Source organism: Molothrus ater, chromosome 32 (genome assembly GCF_012460135.2).
Source record: "Molothrus ater isolate BHLD 08-10-18 breed brown headed cowbird chromosome 32, BPBGC_Mater_1.1, whole genome shotgun sequence".
Lineage (NCBI taxonomy): Eukaryota > Metazoa > Chordata > Aves > Passeriformes > Icteridae > Molothrus > Molothrus ater.
In genome coordinates this window covers 38902-55355 of record NC_071659.1, presented here as the reverse complement: position 1 = coordinate 55355, position 16454 = coordinate 38902, and the positions used below count along the sequence as shown (strand labels likewise).

The 16454-nt window shown below is 52.1% G+C and overlaps 1 protein-coding gene across 2 annotated transcripts in view; it reads left to right on the top strand.

The window, feature by feature from the left end:
- SELENOI (selenoprotein I) overlaps positions 1-5751 on the top strand; it is a 30997-nt gene extending 25246 nt beyond the window's left edge. The window contains exons 9-10 of one of the 2 annotated variants that reach the window (XM_036405230.2): positions 13-195; positions 1838-5751. In XM_036405230.2, the coding sequence (XP_036261123.1) occupies positions 13-195; positions 1838-1954 (300 nt within the window). In that variant the 3' untranslated portion in view covers positions 1955-5751. The remainder of the gene's footprint in view (positions 1-12; positions 196-1837) is intronic. The other variant, XM_036405231.2, reaches the window with a different exon arrangement.
- The last annotated feature ends 10703 nt before the right edge of the window (positions 5752-16454 follow it).

Here is a 16454-nt window from a genome sequence, read left to right as displayed (position 1 = left end):
CTGTCCCCTCAGTGCCAGCTGATCGTGTGCCAGATGAGCAGCACACGGTGCCAGCCCCTCAACTGGATGCTGCTGCCCATCGCGGCCGTGCTGCTCCTGGTGGTGTCTGGGCTGGCTCCAGGCAGTGAAACGCTCCTGCTGTACCTGCTGACAGCCTTCCTCACCCTGGCACACATCCACTACGGAGTGGTCGTGGTAGGTGACACCTCCTGGGGCTGGGCTGTGGCTGGGAGTACTCTGTGTGAAACTGGGAATATGCCTGGGAATGGCTCTGTGAGCCCTGTGGGATTTGGGGTGCATTCCTTGTGAGAGGCTTGGGGAGGTTGCATGGGGGTGAAAGGAACTGCACAGGATGTGGCAGGGGCTGTCCTTTCCCTGGGATGTGTCAGATGAGTTGGAAACCAAGCACAAAGTCTTGGAATAGTTTGGGTTGGGAGGGACCTGAAAGCTCATCCAGTGCCACCCCTGCCATGGCAGGGACACCTCCCACTGTCCCAGGTGCTCCAAGCCCCAAATGTCCAACCTGGCCTTGGGCACTGCCAGGGATCCAGGGGCAGCCGCAGCTGTTCTGGCAATTCTTTCCCAGCCCCTGCCCACCCTGCCAGGGCACAATTCCCCATTCCCAAGATCCCATCCATCCCTGCCCTCTGGCACTGGGAGCCATTCCCTGGCTCCTGTCCCTCCAGGCCTTGCCCCCAGCCCCTCTGCAGCTCTCCTGGAGCCCCTTCAGGCCCTGCAGAGGGGCTCTGAGTCTCCCACTGAGCTCTCCAAGGTGCTGGAGTGGGGATTTTGCTGCTGGGGGCAGTGGGAACACAGCAACTCCAGGGCCTCCCCTCCTCCTGTCCATCTGTGCACAGATCCAGGGATTGGTTTCCTCCTCATGCTCTGAGTTTGGATTAACAGAGAGAACAAGCTTGGAGAAGCCCAGAGTCCCACTGGGAAGCTGCTGAGGAAGGAGGACAAGGGGCCACGTGTCCCAGCTGGAGTGGGGACACCCTCCTTGGGAAGCCCCTTCCCCTGGGAGCCCCAGTTCCACCCCAGAGCCTTTGGAGTCGTGTCCCAGCTGTAATTACAGCCAAGGAGTAATAGCCAGGTTGCCTTGTCTTTCCAATTAGTGTAATGAGGCTTCTGGGCAAGAAGGATTTGAATTACTAAGAAGCTTAAATAAATTTGGTCTTGGAATCACAGCTGGAGATGGGGCTGAGCTGGTGGTGTAATCCTCCTGCCCATGCCCTCCTGGGAGATTCCCAGTGCTCTGCTCCCTCTTTCCCTCCCTCTGCCTTTCCAAGGGCCCATCTGGGCCAGCTCCTCTTCACTTTGAGCTGAAGAGCCTTTCAAGGCTTTGGGATTGGGACATAATCCCAAACTGCTCTGAATTTGGGAAGAATGATTAGGATTAAAGCCTCTGCCCTGACTGTGTCAAGCTCAGCCTCCTTTTGCAGGAAGGAAATTATCCAGCTCTGACGTTGAATGGATTCAGGAATATTTTATAGAGATATCTGAGATGATCAAATCAATTTAAACAGAATAATGAAGGAGGAGGGTAAAATCCTCCAGGTCTGGGCTCAGCATTCCCAACTCCTGCACGTATGGAGGGGAAAAGCAGAGGGTGAGCCTGCTCCCAGATGTTATTTGGGAAGGTTAGGAAGGGAGCAGGGCTGTTCCCTGAGGAATCAGTGCTGGGCACAGGGATGGGGCTGGGCACAGCGGCTGGCAGGGGCTTGGTGGGGACACGGAGCAGGTCTGGGGCTCTGCCTGCTCTGCTGCCCATGCCTGGGAGCTGGGATAACCCCCCGGGCTCCAGGATAACCCAGTCCCGTGTCTGCCTCGTCCCCAGGTGAGCCAGCTGAGCAGGCACTTCAACATCCGGCCCTTCTCCCTACGCAAGCCCACTCCGGACTGACTGGGAGCAGAGGAGGAGAAAATCGGCCTGCGGGCTGCAGAAGGACTGTAAATACCTGCTGCAAATACCTGTAAATACTTCAGCCATCACCACAGATCAAACTCTCCTCGGGACAGGGCCAAGGACACGCGGGAGCCGCTGCAGCCGGGGCGGGGCCGGGCCGGGGCGGCTCCTGCTGCTCTTCCATCCCTGCAAGCTTCGGCTTTTGGGTGGAGCTGGAGGAGGAGGAGCCTTTCAGGTCGCTGTTACTGTACCTTAGACCAGCTGAATGTTCCCAGAGAAGCCTCTGACTCCGGCCCTTGCTCAGGGAAAGCTGCTTGGGGATGCAAAGGCTTTACCTGAGCAAAGCACCTTGGCCTGACACCAAAAGCAACGCAGCTGATTCCTCCAAGGGCAGGGGGACATCCTGGTGGTGGGGGTAGTTCCTGGCTGTCCCCTGTGCTGCTGTCTGGACAGCCCCTGTGCTGGGCTGGTACTTTGGGAGCAGATGGTGACAGCTCTGCCACATTCTGTCCTGCCTTCCCGCTTTTGGGCAAACACTTGCTAGCACCTTTGTTGTCTTTTTCTTTTTTTTTTTTTTTTTAATGGGAGGAAAAAAAGACACTCAAAGCTTGTGGTTCAATCCTAAATGGGGGGCTTGGAAAATCAGGGCTCAGTTTCCCATAGGAGTGGGAATGTGGCTTCTGCATGTTGTGTGGTACCTGGGACCACATCTTGGCACGTCCCTGTGTGTCCATGTGTGTTCCCAGTCTGGGAATGGGCTCTGGGCTATGGAAGGTGGCTGAGACTACAGAGCCAAGCTCTCCCCATTCCTACCATCATGGATTTGCTGTCATGGGTTGGCTCTGTGGGTCCTTTCCTACTGCCTGAGCCCCTTTTCCACAGCCAGGAACAGCCTGGCCCTTCCCAACTGCAATTCCACTGCTGGGAGAAGCACCTGAAGCCCCATGTTGGTCGTGTGTGCACCTTCAGGATGCTCCCAGGGGTGGGAACCTTTCAGATCTCCCTCTCTTTGTCCCCAGCACCCGCGTGTCTCATCCAGGCATCTCTTTGTTTACTGTCCACTTGTCAGAGACGTGTTTGCGTTGATTTTATTTTTTAATTTGTTTTTATAATTGACTTCTTCGAGTGGGGTGGTGAAGACTGAATGCTGATTTTCTTTCCTGTTGGCTTGATTCAATGAAGACCTGTGCTTGAATGAAGAGTGTAGCTTAAACCCAGGCTCTGGAAAGGCTGCATCCGGAAGAGAACAAGCACAGCCAATCGTGCAGGTGGAACTACCATGGGAACAAATTCCTTCAGACACTGATTGTTGTGCAACGTGGGGCATCTGACAGCTTGGTCAGAGCCATTTCCTTCTGCAGGGGAAGCCTCTTCCTGCTCTGGGAAGCCTTCAACGTGTAACTGCTGTTTAATGCTTTTTCTTTTGGAAATTGGAATCACTGTCATGCCAAGACTGGAAGCCCTGAGGTTGAGCTCGTGAGTTCACGGGTTGCTTGGGCAGCCCTTGGGCAGCCCTTGGTCAGTCTTGGTCACCCCTGCTCAGCCCCTGGTCACAGTACAGCCTGTGAGGAGCAAACTGTGCCCTTGCCAGGGCTGTCCTGCCTTGTGGGAGGCTCTGGATCTCACGTGTCCCTACGGCTGCGGCGGGGCTGGGAGAGGGGGCCGATGGTTTTCGGAGTTTATTTAATAAAGTAGCTTCCTCCAATCCATTTTACTGATGTTGTAAAAAAAAAAAACCAACCAAACAAAAAACAACCCAAACCCTCCATGGACAAATGACTTGGGCTGCACCTGAGTTTTTGAATCCTGCTATTTAATGAAATAGAATTATGGAGATTAAATTTAAGTCCTGCTCGCACAGGAATTAGAGGGAATCTTCAGCTGGGACACAGCTTCCTGTGGGACTTGTTCAGATAGCAGAGCTGGGCTGGCAACACTGAAAAATGTGTGTGTTGGATGATTTTCTGTCTAGTTTTGTGTTTGCCCAAGCAGGGAAGAACTGAGCTGTTCCCTCAGGCTTCCAATTGAACTCTGGGCTCCCAAACCTGGCACTTGCCTTGTCCTGTCTCTTCCCATGGCCATCACTGGCCCCTGAGGACTGGGATGTTGCTGAGGCTGGGAGAAGCTGTCTGAGCTTAAGTCTTGGTATAAAGGAAGAACATCCCTCTCCAAAACTGGAACTGCTTCCTCTGCACAGGCTTTATATTGGGGGAGTTCTGGCTCTTTGGTGCCTTAATTTATTGCACCTTGAAAGTAGAAAAAAATCTCCTTAAATCAGCGCTGGGGTTTGGGCTGGCTTGCACCTGGTGGGGACAGGGATGGTGAGCAGAGCCCATCCCAGTGCCCAGAAAGCTGCTGGGGAGGGGAGTTCTCCTTTGGCTCTTAGAAATCCAGTGATTTCTGCTCCTGGATTCTGAGAGGGGAATAGAAACAAAGAGACCAAACCCTGTGTGGCAGCTGAGAACCAACCCTTGTATTGCCCACCATGTGTTAAGTATTAAAGTGTTCCTGGGTAACAGCCCCTGAGGGGGATGCTGTGTGCTGGCTGGACTCTGTCCTTCCCATGGGGTGCGCTCCTGGGCACGGAGAGGGCAGGTCCTGGCTCCTCAGCTCCTCCTGGCCAGGGAGCAATTCCCAATTCCCAATATCCCACCCAGCCCTGCCCTCTGGCACTGGGAGCCGTTCCCTGGCTTCTGTCCCTCCAGGCTTTCTCCAGCTCTCCTGGAGGCCCTGGTTGGTCACAGCTGCCTCTCCTCATTTCCCCTGCCCCAAGGCTTTGCCAGAGCTGGGAGCAGTGCTCTGCAAGTTGGAGGCTCTGGGAGCATCTTTAAGCTCCTTAAACAGAGCTGGCCTGGTGTCACCTCCTGGCCTGTCAAGGATCTGCAGCTGGGAGTCAGAGCTGGTTTGATCCAGTAAGGGCCCTAAACCCTTCCCTGACAGCATCCACGCCTGCTTCTGACAGAGCTGGAAAGTCCCTAGGGAAGGGGTGCTTTTGGGAAACCAGCCTTGGCTCCTCCTGGTTTTACCCACCTCTACCTCTGAGCTGTGTCAAAGCAGGGGCTGAGGTGACACAGAGGCTGCTCTTGGTGGGACAGGGACAGGACAAGGGGAAATGGCCTCAGGCTGTGCCAGGGGAGGTTCAGGTTGGATATTGGGAACAATTCCTTCATGGAAAGGGCTGTCCTGCCCTGGCACAGCTGTGCAGGGCAGGGGTGGAGCCCCCATCCTTGGAGGGATTTCAAAGCCCTGTGGATGTGGCACCTGGGGACATGGGACAGCACTTTGGCCTTGGTTGTGCTGGGAATGGTTGCCCTTGATGGGCTCAGAGAGCTTTTCCAACCCCAGTGATTCCATGGTGACAGTGGGAGCTATGCTGACCTCTTTGCTTGTGGAAAAGACCCTCTGGCCCATCCAGGTGTGGTCAGACCTGGCTGGAGAAGTCCCCAGGCTGGTCTCCAAGGAGGTGGCTGGGACATCCATCCCTGCCCCAGGAGCAGAAGTTTTTGGGGTAATTTGCCTCAGCCCACAGCACCCACAGAGCCCATTTGGTCAGAGCTGGTTGGAGACCTCAAAATCTGCCCCCATCCCTCCCTGCCAGCAGGGACACGTTCCTGCTCCTGTCCCTTGTGCTGAAGGGGACACTGGTGCTGGCAGTGGCCCACAGTGAGGTGCTGTGATCCCAGGGGCCCCGATGGCTTTCCCAGAGTCCAGGGTCTGGGGGTTCAGGTACTGCAGTGGGTGTGAATTCCAGTCTGTTCAATGCTACTGCTGAAATATTTATTGTGTTTAAGCCAAACAGAAAACTAATAAAGTTCAGTAAAAAGAATAAAATTTTCCACACCTTTTACTGGTGTTTGTCTTTTCTTTCTGCTGAACGTGGCGAAGAGGAAAAGGTGGAGCAGGGAATGGGCTGGAGGGCAGTGGGCAGAGATGGATCCAGCGAGTGACAGAGTGATTTGGGTGGGAAAGGATGCTCAAGATCAGCTCATTCCATGGGCAGGGACACCTCCCACTGTCCCAGGCTGCTCCCAGCCCCAGTGTCCAGCCTGGCCTTGGGCACTGCCAGGGCCTGCCCACCCTGCCAGGGCACAATTCCTCATTCCCAATTTCCCATCCAGCCCTGCCCTGTGGCACTGGGAGCCATTCCCTGGCTCCTGTCCCTGCAGGCCTTGTCCCCAGTCCCTCTGCAGCTCTCCTGGAGCCCCTGCAGGCCCTGCCAGGGGCTCCAGGCTCTGCCCAGAGCTCAGTTTTTCCCTCTCACCACCCAGATCTGCACCCCCCAGGATTTGTGTGCTGAGAATCAGAAGCCCAGCCCGGAGCCATGGCAGGCAGCAGCACCTTGGGATGCCAGGATCCCAACTGGGTTGGGTGGGAAGGGAGCTCAGAGCCCCCCAGTGCCAGCCCTGCCATGGCAGGGACACCTCCCAGTGTGCCAGGGTGTGCCAGTGTCCAGCCTGGCCTTGGGCACTGCCAGGGATCCAGGCTGGGCACCCTGTGCCAGGGCCTGCCCACCCTGCCAGGGCACAATTCCCAATTCCCAATATCCCATCCAGCCCTGCCCTCTGGCACTGGGAGCCATTCCCTGGCTCCTGTCCCTGCAGGCCTTGTCCCCAGTCCCTCTGCAGCTCTCCTGGAGCCCCTGCAGGCCCTGCCAGGGGCTCTGAGCTCTCCCTGGATCCTTCTCCTCTCCAGGTGAGCACCCCCAGCTCTCCCAGCCTGGCTCCATGGCAGAGGGGCTCCATACTCAGAACACATCTGCAGGATGTGAGGGAACAGCTGGGCTGGGGAGCAGCACGAGGGACACAGGTGACAGCAGTGACAAGGTGTGAAGCTGTCCCAAGAGCAGTGGAGGAGGAGGCTGCAGGCTGGTGGTGGCCAGTGAAGCACGGACAGATGACTCTTCAACTAATTAACATTGTAAAAAAGTAATAAATAAATACTAATAAACAGTGATAAGTAGTATTATTGTTAGTTATTAGTTTATCATATTATTAGTAACAAAAGAAGCAATACATTGTATTTATTACAGCACTGGATGCACGTGGAATCGTTTCCAAACCCATGTGGAAGGAGTTGCAGACTCCTGCTCTCGATACATAAAAGGTTTTACACATCCAAGAGGTTTCTTAGCATGCATAATACATAATCCTTATACTTTGTAATACAATCAGCTGAATGTCCATTATGGCTGTGCAATTGTCCTCTTTGATTGGGTGATTGGGCTTCTGGGGAGGAAGTAAGACATCTTCCTCATGGTAAACTCTCACCTCTGTCAAGTTGGCCGGGCTTCTTGACTTGCTGCTCACAGTCCCAACCTCCTCTCATTCTTAGAAGCCAGTGGTATTTATGGCTCCTGCACTCTTGGAATACCTCACCCGTCATTCCCAACCTTGTTTCAGTTATCCCCACCTGGTATCGACTGATTTCCTCGTTAAGCTCTAATCACAGTATATGATTTTTACTGATTCTATTTCTAACTCAACCCCTTGACTCAGCCAGCCCTGAGCAGAGCCCAGGAGCCCCGCGGCCTCTCCCGTGCCCTGGGCCGTGCTCTTCCCCCCGGGATAAAGCCTAGGTGTATTTAAGCCATGCCTCCTCCTTCCTCAGCCTCTCCACGGCTTCCCCTAAGCGGATTGCTGCGGTAGGTGTAATGGAATTAAGGGATTGCCATTGACAATAGGTTTCGGCAGCGCACCGGGTGCCGGCGGCGCGGGCTGCTCCCGCCCTCTCGGGAATGCTCCCACCTTCATGGGAATGCTCCCACCTTCATGGGAATGCTCCCACCTTCATGGGGCTGCTCCCGCCCTCTCGGGAATGCTCCCACCTTCCCGGGGCTGCTCCCACCTTCATGGGAATGCTCCCACCTTCCCGGCAATGCACCCACCTTCTCGGGAATGCTCCCACCCTTTCAGGAATGCTCCCACCTTCCTGAGGCTGCTCCCTCCTTCATGGGGCTACTCCCACCCTCTCGGGAATGCTCCCACCTTCCCGGGGCTGCTCCCACCTTCATGGGAATGCTCCCACCCTCTCAGGAATGCTCCCACCTTCATGGGGCTGCTCCCACCTTCCCGGGGCTGCTCCCGCCCTCTCGGGAATGCTCCCACCTTCATGGGAATGCTCCCACCTTCCCGGCAATGCTCCCACCTTCTCGGGAATGCACCCACCTTCCTGGTACAGTTCCCACCTTCCCGGGGCTGCTCCCACCCTCTCGGGATTGCTCCCATTCTTCCCGGAGCTGCTCCCATTCTCTCAGGAATGCTTCCACTTTCCGGGGGCTGCTCCCACCCTCCCAGACCAGCTCCCACCCTTCTGGGGCTGCTCCCACCTTCCCGGCAATGCTCCCACCTTCCCGGGGCTGCTCCCACCTTCCTGAGGCTGCTCCCACCTTCCCGAGGCTTCTCCCACTTTCATGGGGCTACTCACACCCTCCTGGGACTGCTCCCACCCTCTCGGGATTGCTCCCGTTCTTCCCGGGGCTGCTCCCACTCTCTCAGGAATGCTCCCACTTTCCGGGGGCCGCTTCCACCTTCCCGGGATTGTTCTCACCCTCCCAGGAATGCTCCCACTTTCCTGGGGCTGCTCCCACCCTCTTGGGAATGCTCCCCCTCTCCCAGAGCAGCTCCCAACCTTCTGGGGCTGCTCCCACCTTCCCAGGGCTGCTTTCACCTTCCTGGGGCTGCTCCCACCCTCTCAGGACATCTCCCAGCCTCCTGAGGCTGCTCCCATCTTCATGAGGCTGCTCCCATCTTCATGGGGCTGCTCCCACCCTCTTGGGGATGCTCCTACCTTTCGAGGGCTGCTCCCACCCTTCCCGAGGCTTCTCCCACCTTCCCGGGGCTGCTTTCACCTTTCCGGGATTGCTCCCACCTTTCCGGAGCTCCTCCCACCTTCCCGGGGCTTCTCCCACCTTCATGGGGCTACTCACACCCTCCTGGGACTGCTCCCACCCTCTCGGGATTGCTCCCGTTCTTCCGGGGGCTGCTCCCACTCTCCCAGCAATGCTCCCACTTTCCGGGGGCTGCTCCCATTTTCATGGGGCTGCTCCCACCCTCCCAGACCAGCTCCCACCCTTCTGGGGCTGCTCCCACCTTGCTGGGGCTGCTCCCACCCTCTTGGGAATGCTCCCACCTTCCCGAGGCTGCTCCCACCCTCTCAAGGATCTCCCACTCTCTCAGGAACGCTCCTACCCTGTCGGGAATGCTCCCACCTTCATGGGGCTGCTCCCACCTTCCCGGGGTTGTTCCCACTCTCTCAGGAATGCTTCCACCTTCCCGGGGCTGCTCCCACCCTCTTGGGAATGCTCCCCCTCTCCCAGAGCAGCTCCCACCCTCTCGGGAATGCTCCCACCCTCCCAGGACAGCTCCCACTTTCCCAGCGATGCTCCCACCTTCCCGGGGCTGCTCCCGCCCTCCTGGTGACAGCCCCAGGGCTGCAGGAGCACTGCAGGGTTCCTGCTGTGGGACTCGAGGTACCCGAAGGTGAGGGGCGGATTCCAGCCCTACCCTGGGCAGGGATGTTTGCAGCTCTGGGGGAGGCAGGAAGGCGATCCCGTGTTTGCACCTCCTGAATGTCACTGAATCATCAGTTGAAACAATGGCTGGGCTGAAAAGGGACCTGAAAGCTCATTTCATCCCAGCCCTGCACGGGCAGGGACAACTTCCACCATCCCAGGGGGCTCCAAGCCCTGTCCAACCTGGCCTTGGACCCTCCATAAGGCCGAGTGCCTACGGGTAAGAATCAGGGGAAGGCCATTGCGAAAAACGCCAATCACTTGTTTTTAGAATTTTAAAAGTTTAACAGTAATAAAATGGTTATAAAAATAGCAATATAATTAGAGTAATAAAAATTTGGACAATTAGGATTAGGACAATATGAGACAATAAAAACAAAGAGTTATGGACTGGTACCTTCTACTGGGCAAAATAAGCCCCAAAAAGGACACACATTAACAGAGGATTAACCCTTAAAAGCAATAGCTTGTTGCATACTTATACATCTTATACACGATGAATAAATTCTATTCAAACAAAGGATTCTGTCTGGTCAGTGTCAGCTTCTTCCTCTTAATCTTGATGGCATCTTCAGAACTGAGCGAGGCAGGAAGAAGTTCGTTTCTTCTGATAAGGGAGCAATAAATTCTTTTTCTCTGAAAGATTTGGGTGTCCTGTGGCTGCTATCTCAGTGAGAGTACCTCATTTCTCTCTTTTAAAAAATTATCTTACATAGCATAGTTTCTAGTCTAACATTATAACTTAAAACTAGATTTAACACACTACTTAAGAAAATTGATACAGCATAACTTTCTACCATAACACATATAATATTCACTTTAATATTTGCGAAAAGCCAATCATAAAATACGCATTTTTCACACTGGGCACGGTGACCACGAATTGACTGAAATTTTCAATTCTCCGTGAAATAAGGAGAGGCTTCAACGAAACCTTGAACTTCAACAAAACCTTCAACTTCCAGGGGATGGGCTTTGTCTTGTGTAGGATACTGATTCAGAGAGTCCCTTGAGGAAATAATCTTTAATTGAGGAGTGTGGAGGCTCAAAAGTCCGGCACTGAGGCTACAGGACCTCAATCGTTCAGGGGCAGAAAAGAGCTCGGAGAAACCTCCCTCTAAGGTTGGGGCGAGAGCAGCCTCCCTCCCAGGGGCCTCTGCAGGGACGTGTTAATATTTCAAGTTTCGTTGGTTCTCCGAGTTGTTCCAGCCCAGCCCAGCCCCCTGTTCACCATATATGTAGATCCCCCAGAATGTTCTCCCCTTTCTCGGTCCCTATTGGCTCCAGCTTGCTGCAGGGCTCAGCCCCATCATCCCATTGGTTCTTCTGGTTTGCTGCCCCTCCCCTGCACCACTTTTCCCTGTTCCCATTGGCCCTTCTCCCTCAGATCCACCCCCTTTCCCCCATGTTTAAGAGCACCCTCCACTCTTCTGAGTCTTTTCTGGACCCTCTTTGAAGTGGTTGACAGCCCTTGGATCTCCAAACAAAGACTTGTCCTTCACGTTTCTTTCTTAGCTGCTTTTAACAAGTGTGCTCCGGACCCCGAAAACACAGGTCACTCTCAGGGACTTGTTGAAGTGTGACGCTTCAGAGGGGTTCAGGAGGGCTGCACGTGCTTTAAGAAGGAAAACTGCAAGGCACAGGAGCTGCCCATCAAAAGAGGAGCCAGAGGGGGAGGAGGAGACCAGCCTGGCTGAACATGGAGCTTGGAACTCAGGAGAACTCTTTCAGAAGAAGCGACGGGGAGCTTGGGAAGAGTGCAAGGATCTCGTTAGGTCATGCAGAGAGAAAATTGAAAAGGTGAAAGCTCAGCCTGGGCACTGCCAAGAAAGGTAATGTGAAAAGTGCATATTAAATAGTTGGCTCTTTGCAGTTGTTATGTTGTATTAATTAGTGTTACTGTATTGACCTTTTTTAAGTAGTGTGGTAAATATCGTTTTAGGTTATAACATAATGTTAAAACAGAAATTAGACATTGTGAGATTTTTTTTAACTAGCTATGAGATAATAAAGGAATTCTTTGCACAGAGATAACAGCAACAAAACACCTAAATCCCCAAGAAAAGAATTATTGCCTCTTTATTGGAAAAGACAAACTCTCTTCCACCTCCTTCTCATTTTTGAGGCACCAACAGGATTAAGGAGGAGAAGTTGACAATAACCAGGGAACACCCTTTGTTTGAAAATAATTTATGCATCATGTATGAGATGTATGAATATGCAACAGGTTATTGCTTTTAAGGGTTAATCCTTTGTTAACGTGTGTGCTTTTGGGGCTTAATTGCCCAGGAAGCATCCAGATGTCTGTATTTGCTTTTTATTGTCCTTTATTGTCCTAACTCTGATTGTCCAAATTCTTATTGCTCTAATTTTTATTACTATTTTTGTACCCATTTTATTTCTGTCAAAACTTTTACAATTTTAAAGCAAGTGATTAGTGTTTTTCACAGTAACAAAAAGCATTTTTATAAATATATCAACAACTAAATGAGAGCCAAGGAAAATTTCCATCCTTTTTTAGGCTGCAGAGGGGATCATTGTCACCAAAGAGGAGAAAAAGGGTGAAGTACTTAATGCCTTTTTTTGCCTCAGTCTTTATTATGAAGACCGAAAATCGTGGGGGCAAACAGGTCCCTGAGCAGGCAGCCAGGGATGGGGAGCAGATCAGATCCCTGTAATCCAGGAGGAGGCAATTGGTGACCCGCTGAGACGCTTAAAAATCTACAGGGCTGGATCAAATTCATCCCAGGGAGCTGAGGGAGCTGATGGAAAGGCTCCCCAAGCCTCGCTCCATCATTTATTTTCCATCCTGGCTCACCAGTGAGGTCCCAGAAAACCGGAGGTGGGGCAGTGCAACACCCATCTACAAGAAGGGCTGAAAGGAGGATCCAGGGAAGTACAGACTCATCACCCTGATGTTGGTGCCCAGGAAGGCCATGGAATAGATTAACTTGAGTGAAATCACACTGCATATACAGCAAATTACAGAATTATTTAGGTTGGAAAAGATCTCTGAGACCAAGTCCTACCCATGACCAATGCACACCTTGTCACCAGCCCAGAGCACTGGTCCTTCCTAGGACACCTCCAGGGATGGACACTCACTCCAAACCTCCCTGGGCAACCCCTCCCAAGGCCTGACCACCCTTTCCAGGAAGAATTTCCTCCTGATGTCCAGCCTTATTGTGTATCACTTATGCAGAAGTCAGGGCCAATGGAAAGTTATGTAACAGTGGTGGAATGCTGAGAGCTCTGGAACAAGTGAAATCACCCCAACCCATTTGGATCATAAACACCTTTGGCAGCTTTACATAACCTGGGCAAAAAAACCACCATATATGGAACATCACCAAGGAACCCCAAGGACCCCCCAAGAAGGCACCAAGGCAAAATAAAAAAAAACCCAAACGTATAAGGAAGATCCTGGAATCTTCTGTAACCACCTGTGTAATGAGTATGGATATTTCAGGTTAATGAGCCCCTGAAACCCCTTGAGCCAGGCAGGCGCTTTAGGTGGGGTTATCCCCCTGCACCCATTGCTGCAATAAAGTGATGCTGCTTCTTAATGCACACTGGGGTTTAGAGGGTTTATTTTGGTGACAGTTCCTGGTGAATCAGATGGGACAGTGCTTCTGACACTCTGTGGTCTCACAGGATTGAATGGACTCCAGCCCTCACTGAAGACTTTTTTGGGGAGATCCTCCATTCTCTGGATCTGGTGAGATCAGGGCAAGGCCCCTGGGATTTTACAGAGTTACTGAATGGGATTAAGGGTGCACTTGTCCAAAATCATGGTGGAAAATCCTCACAGGATTGGATTGAAAGGAAAGGTAAAGGGAAGGCACATTATGAGTTGTCGTCGTCTCCCTCCCAAGGTGCTGAAAGCTGTGCTGGCTGTTGGGTAGGGAGCTTACACAGGTGCCTTGTTTCAAGCTCTGGAGTGTGTGAGTGGTAAATTTTATATTGTTGTAGTTTTGTATCATGGGATTGGGTCAATCCGCTGAAGGGAGAATTCTGAAGAACTTCCCTTTGGGCTGTATATTGAAACCCTGGGGAAAGGGGTGGGTGGAGATTCCTTGGCAGGAAAACAATTGGTTGAATACTGTAAGCATTGGTAGCCAATTTATGCATTAGACAATGAAGAAAAAAACCCAAAGAATGGTACTTTCATATATAACACCTTGTTATAATTAATGTTTTTTTGTTACTGGGAAGGAAAATGGGATGGAGTATTGTGGGTTGATTTATGTCGGGTTCGGCTGTCTGTCTCTGCCCCGACACGGGTAGTGTGGTTCTTGGGTGGCACGCGTTTTAAAGGACGAGTCTGGACTCTTCAGCTTTTCGGTCTTCAGGTTGTTTATTATTTCTTATCTACAAAATTTTCTGTCTGCCCAACAGAGGTCTGATCTGCAAGCAGTCACAGGCACTCTCTGACCACCCACGGGGCGGTCATGTCTTTTTATACTAATATCTACGTACATAATATTTACCTTTATTTCCCAATGCTTTTCACCCATGTTGGCAAGTGCACCTTCACCATAAACCAATCCCCAAATGCCAACATCACCACAGGAGATGGAGGACAAGAAGAAGGAAGAAGAAGGACAAGACACGCCCTGATCCCTCCATCTTGTCTCCATAACCCCCCTGTACCTAAAAAACCTTAAAGACTATATTTCACTTTCAAAATGTGTCTATTTTACACCTTTTACTCTAAAGTGATTCTCTTGTCCTCAAACTCTTGTTATTTCTGTGGATGGATCAAAATCAAGCCACCAGACACTCTTGGCAACATTCCAGGATTTTCGAGACCCCCAAGGGTTCTCCTGGCATCTCTGGACATTGGGAACAATGTGCTGAGATCCCACATCTCCCCCTTCTGTTTGCACCAAGAAGACTTCTTTGGCAACTTGACTCATGACACGTCTCACACACAAAAAGATGCATGGGACGATGAGCATGAGGACTAAGAGAATTATTAAAATATAAAATCCCATTTTTAAAAACCCTCTCCATAAGGGAGAAAGATCAAAAAATCCCGCCAAATCATCAATCCATGATCCAGTGACTTCGCCTAGTTTCTTTATACTGTCTTTTATGTTTTGAATACTTTCATGAATTGATCTTGAATGATCTGAGAGATTCATGCAGCACATTCCTTCAAACTCTTCACATCCATGTCCATGAGCAAGCAATAGATAATCGATTGCTGCTCTGTTTTGCAGAGTTGCCTCTCTCACACTGCTTACGTCTTTTAACATATCACTCAAAGCGAGAGAGACTGATTGAGCATGCTTGCTCAACCAACAACCCATGTGGTCCAGTTGAGTCAAGGCCACCCCCGACGCTGTCTGAGGTGAGAAAATTGCTGCTGCAATTCTCCTTGCCTTGTCCCAAGTGTACACTTCATCATCACAGTCTGCACTGTAATGTTGCAAGGACCTTTTTTCTTTGTGTTTTTGCTCTCTTAACACTTTCAAATCTGGTGACAACATTGAAATTCTCCTAATGCTGCATGGACCTCCCTTGGCATTTGCAGGAATGCCGTGCCAAATTCTGTCCCCACAAATTAAAAACAACCCACGTGGCAATTGCACTGGAACCTGGATTGATCCTTTGGCTGTTGTCACAGTGTGATTGCACCAGGCTGATGCGTTTCTATAATATTCGTGATTTGGTGTGACATCAACACTTTTGTTTGCCCTTGACACATTCGAAATTTCGAATTTCATGCATAGCTCCATTGTTGTGGACCCAAAAATTTCCAGTTCCTGCGGTTCGGTAGAAGCCACAGGTAAAAGATGTGTCCAAGCACACCATTCATTCACAGGATCTTTAATGACCTGCGAAATCTCCACTGGAGAATGTCCTGGAATTGGCCATTCGCCCACTGGCAACCCAACCATGCATGCTGTGAATGGTTTCTCTGGTTTCGAATGTGTCAGGCAGATACTTTCTAAATTTGCTGCCTGGGCTAACGCTTCTCAAACATTTTGTTTTGGCTGACTGACAGGTAGATTTGCTCTATTGCTTAAAGCAACAGATAAAAGCATGAGCATCATGAAGCTCACGACTTCACCCTTATAAAATTTCATTGTCATGCTCCCACTCAAAGCCACAAAGGAAAAAACCCCCCAAAGTTTTTATTCTTTTCGTTTTTCTTCCGAGTCGCTGCTCACAACTTGAGTTTCCTCCTCCGTCTGCGTACTCGTTTCTCTGCCTCTGGGATCTGTGCTCTCCTGCTCTCTTCTGACGCTGTATCCACACCCCCCACCAAAGCGCGCAGCCCCCCCCCCGCGGGTGCCCCCCTTCGCGCTGCAATTCGAGCCGATCTCCGGGTCCAGATTTCCGGGTCTGACGTCACCACCGCGCGTCTCCTGCGTCCCTCCATGGCAGCTCGCTGGAGCTCTGCAGCTGCTCCGCCCTTGCTGCCCGTGTCTGACGCTGCCGCGTTGGTTTGAAAGTCCTCCCCGGCCGTCCTTTGAGTCTTGCTCGACCCGCGCATTTTTGACACCGCGCTAAATGGGGCCGCCGCTGCTTTCGGCGTTGTGCTCGCAAAAGCCGCACCAGAACCCGTGTCTCCCATCGCCTCCACGCCCCCCCCGCCGGCCGCCGCCGCTTCCGCGCCGCCGTGCATGCCGCGAGAGAGCGCATCCCCCCTCCCCGCTTGTTCCCTTTGAACCCCCCTCCCCGACTCCGCCACTTTTTCCACCTCCTCTCCCTCTGATTCCTCGATATCGCTAGGAGAAAACTTTATTTCATCAGGGAGTAGAATGGCATCATCTGTGTCTGAGTCAGAGTCTGAAACCCTTGCACTCTCTGGAGTTTCGGGGCGCTTTCGGGTTCCCTTGGGTTTTCGGGATGGTGGGACTGAAGGCAATGACATTTCTCCCGGTCCCCTTTTCTCGGGCACCTTTCCCCCCGGGCTAACTGAGATCAGAGCCAATCTCTGCTTGGAGCCTTGCTCTGGTCCCTCCGCCCTTTTGGGACCCGCAACAACTTGTTGCCTGGCTGACCCTCTCAACTGAGTCGAGGTCG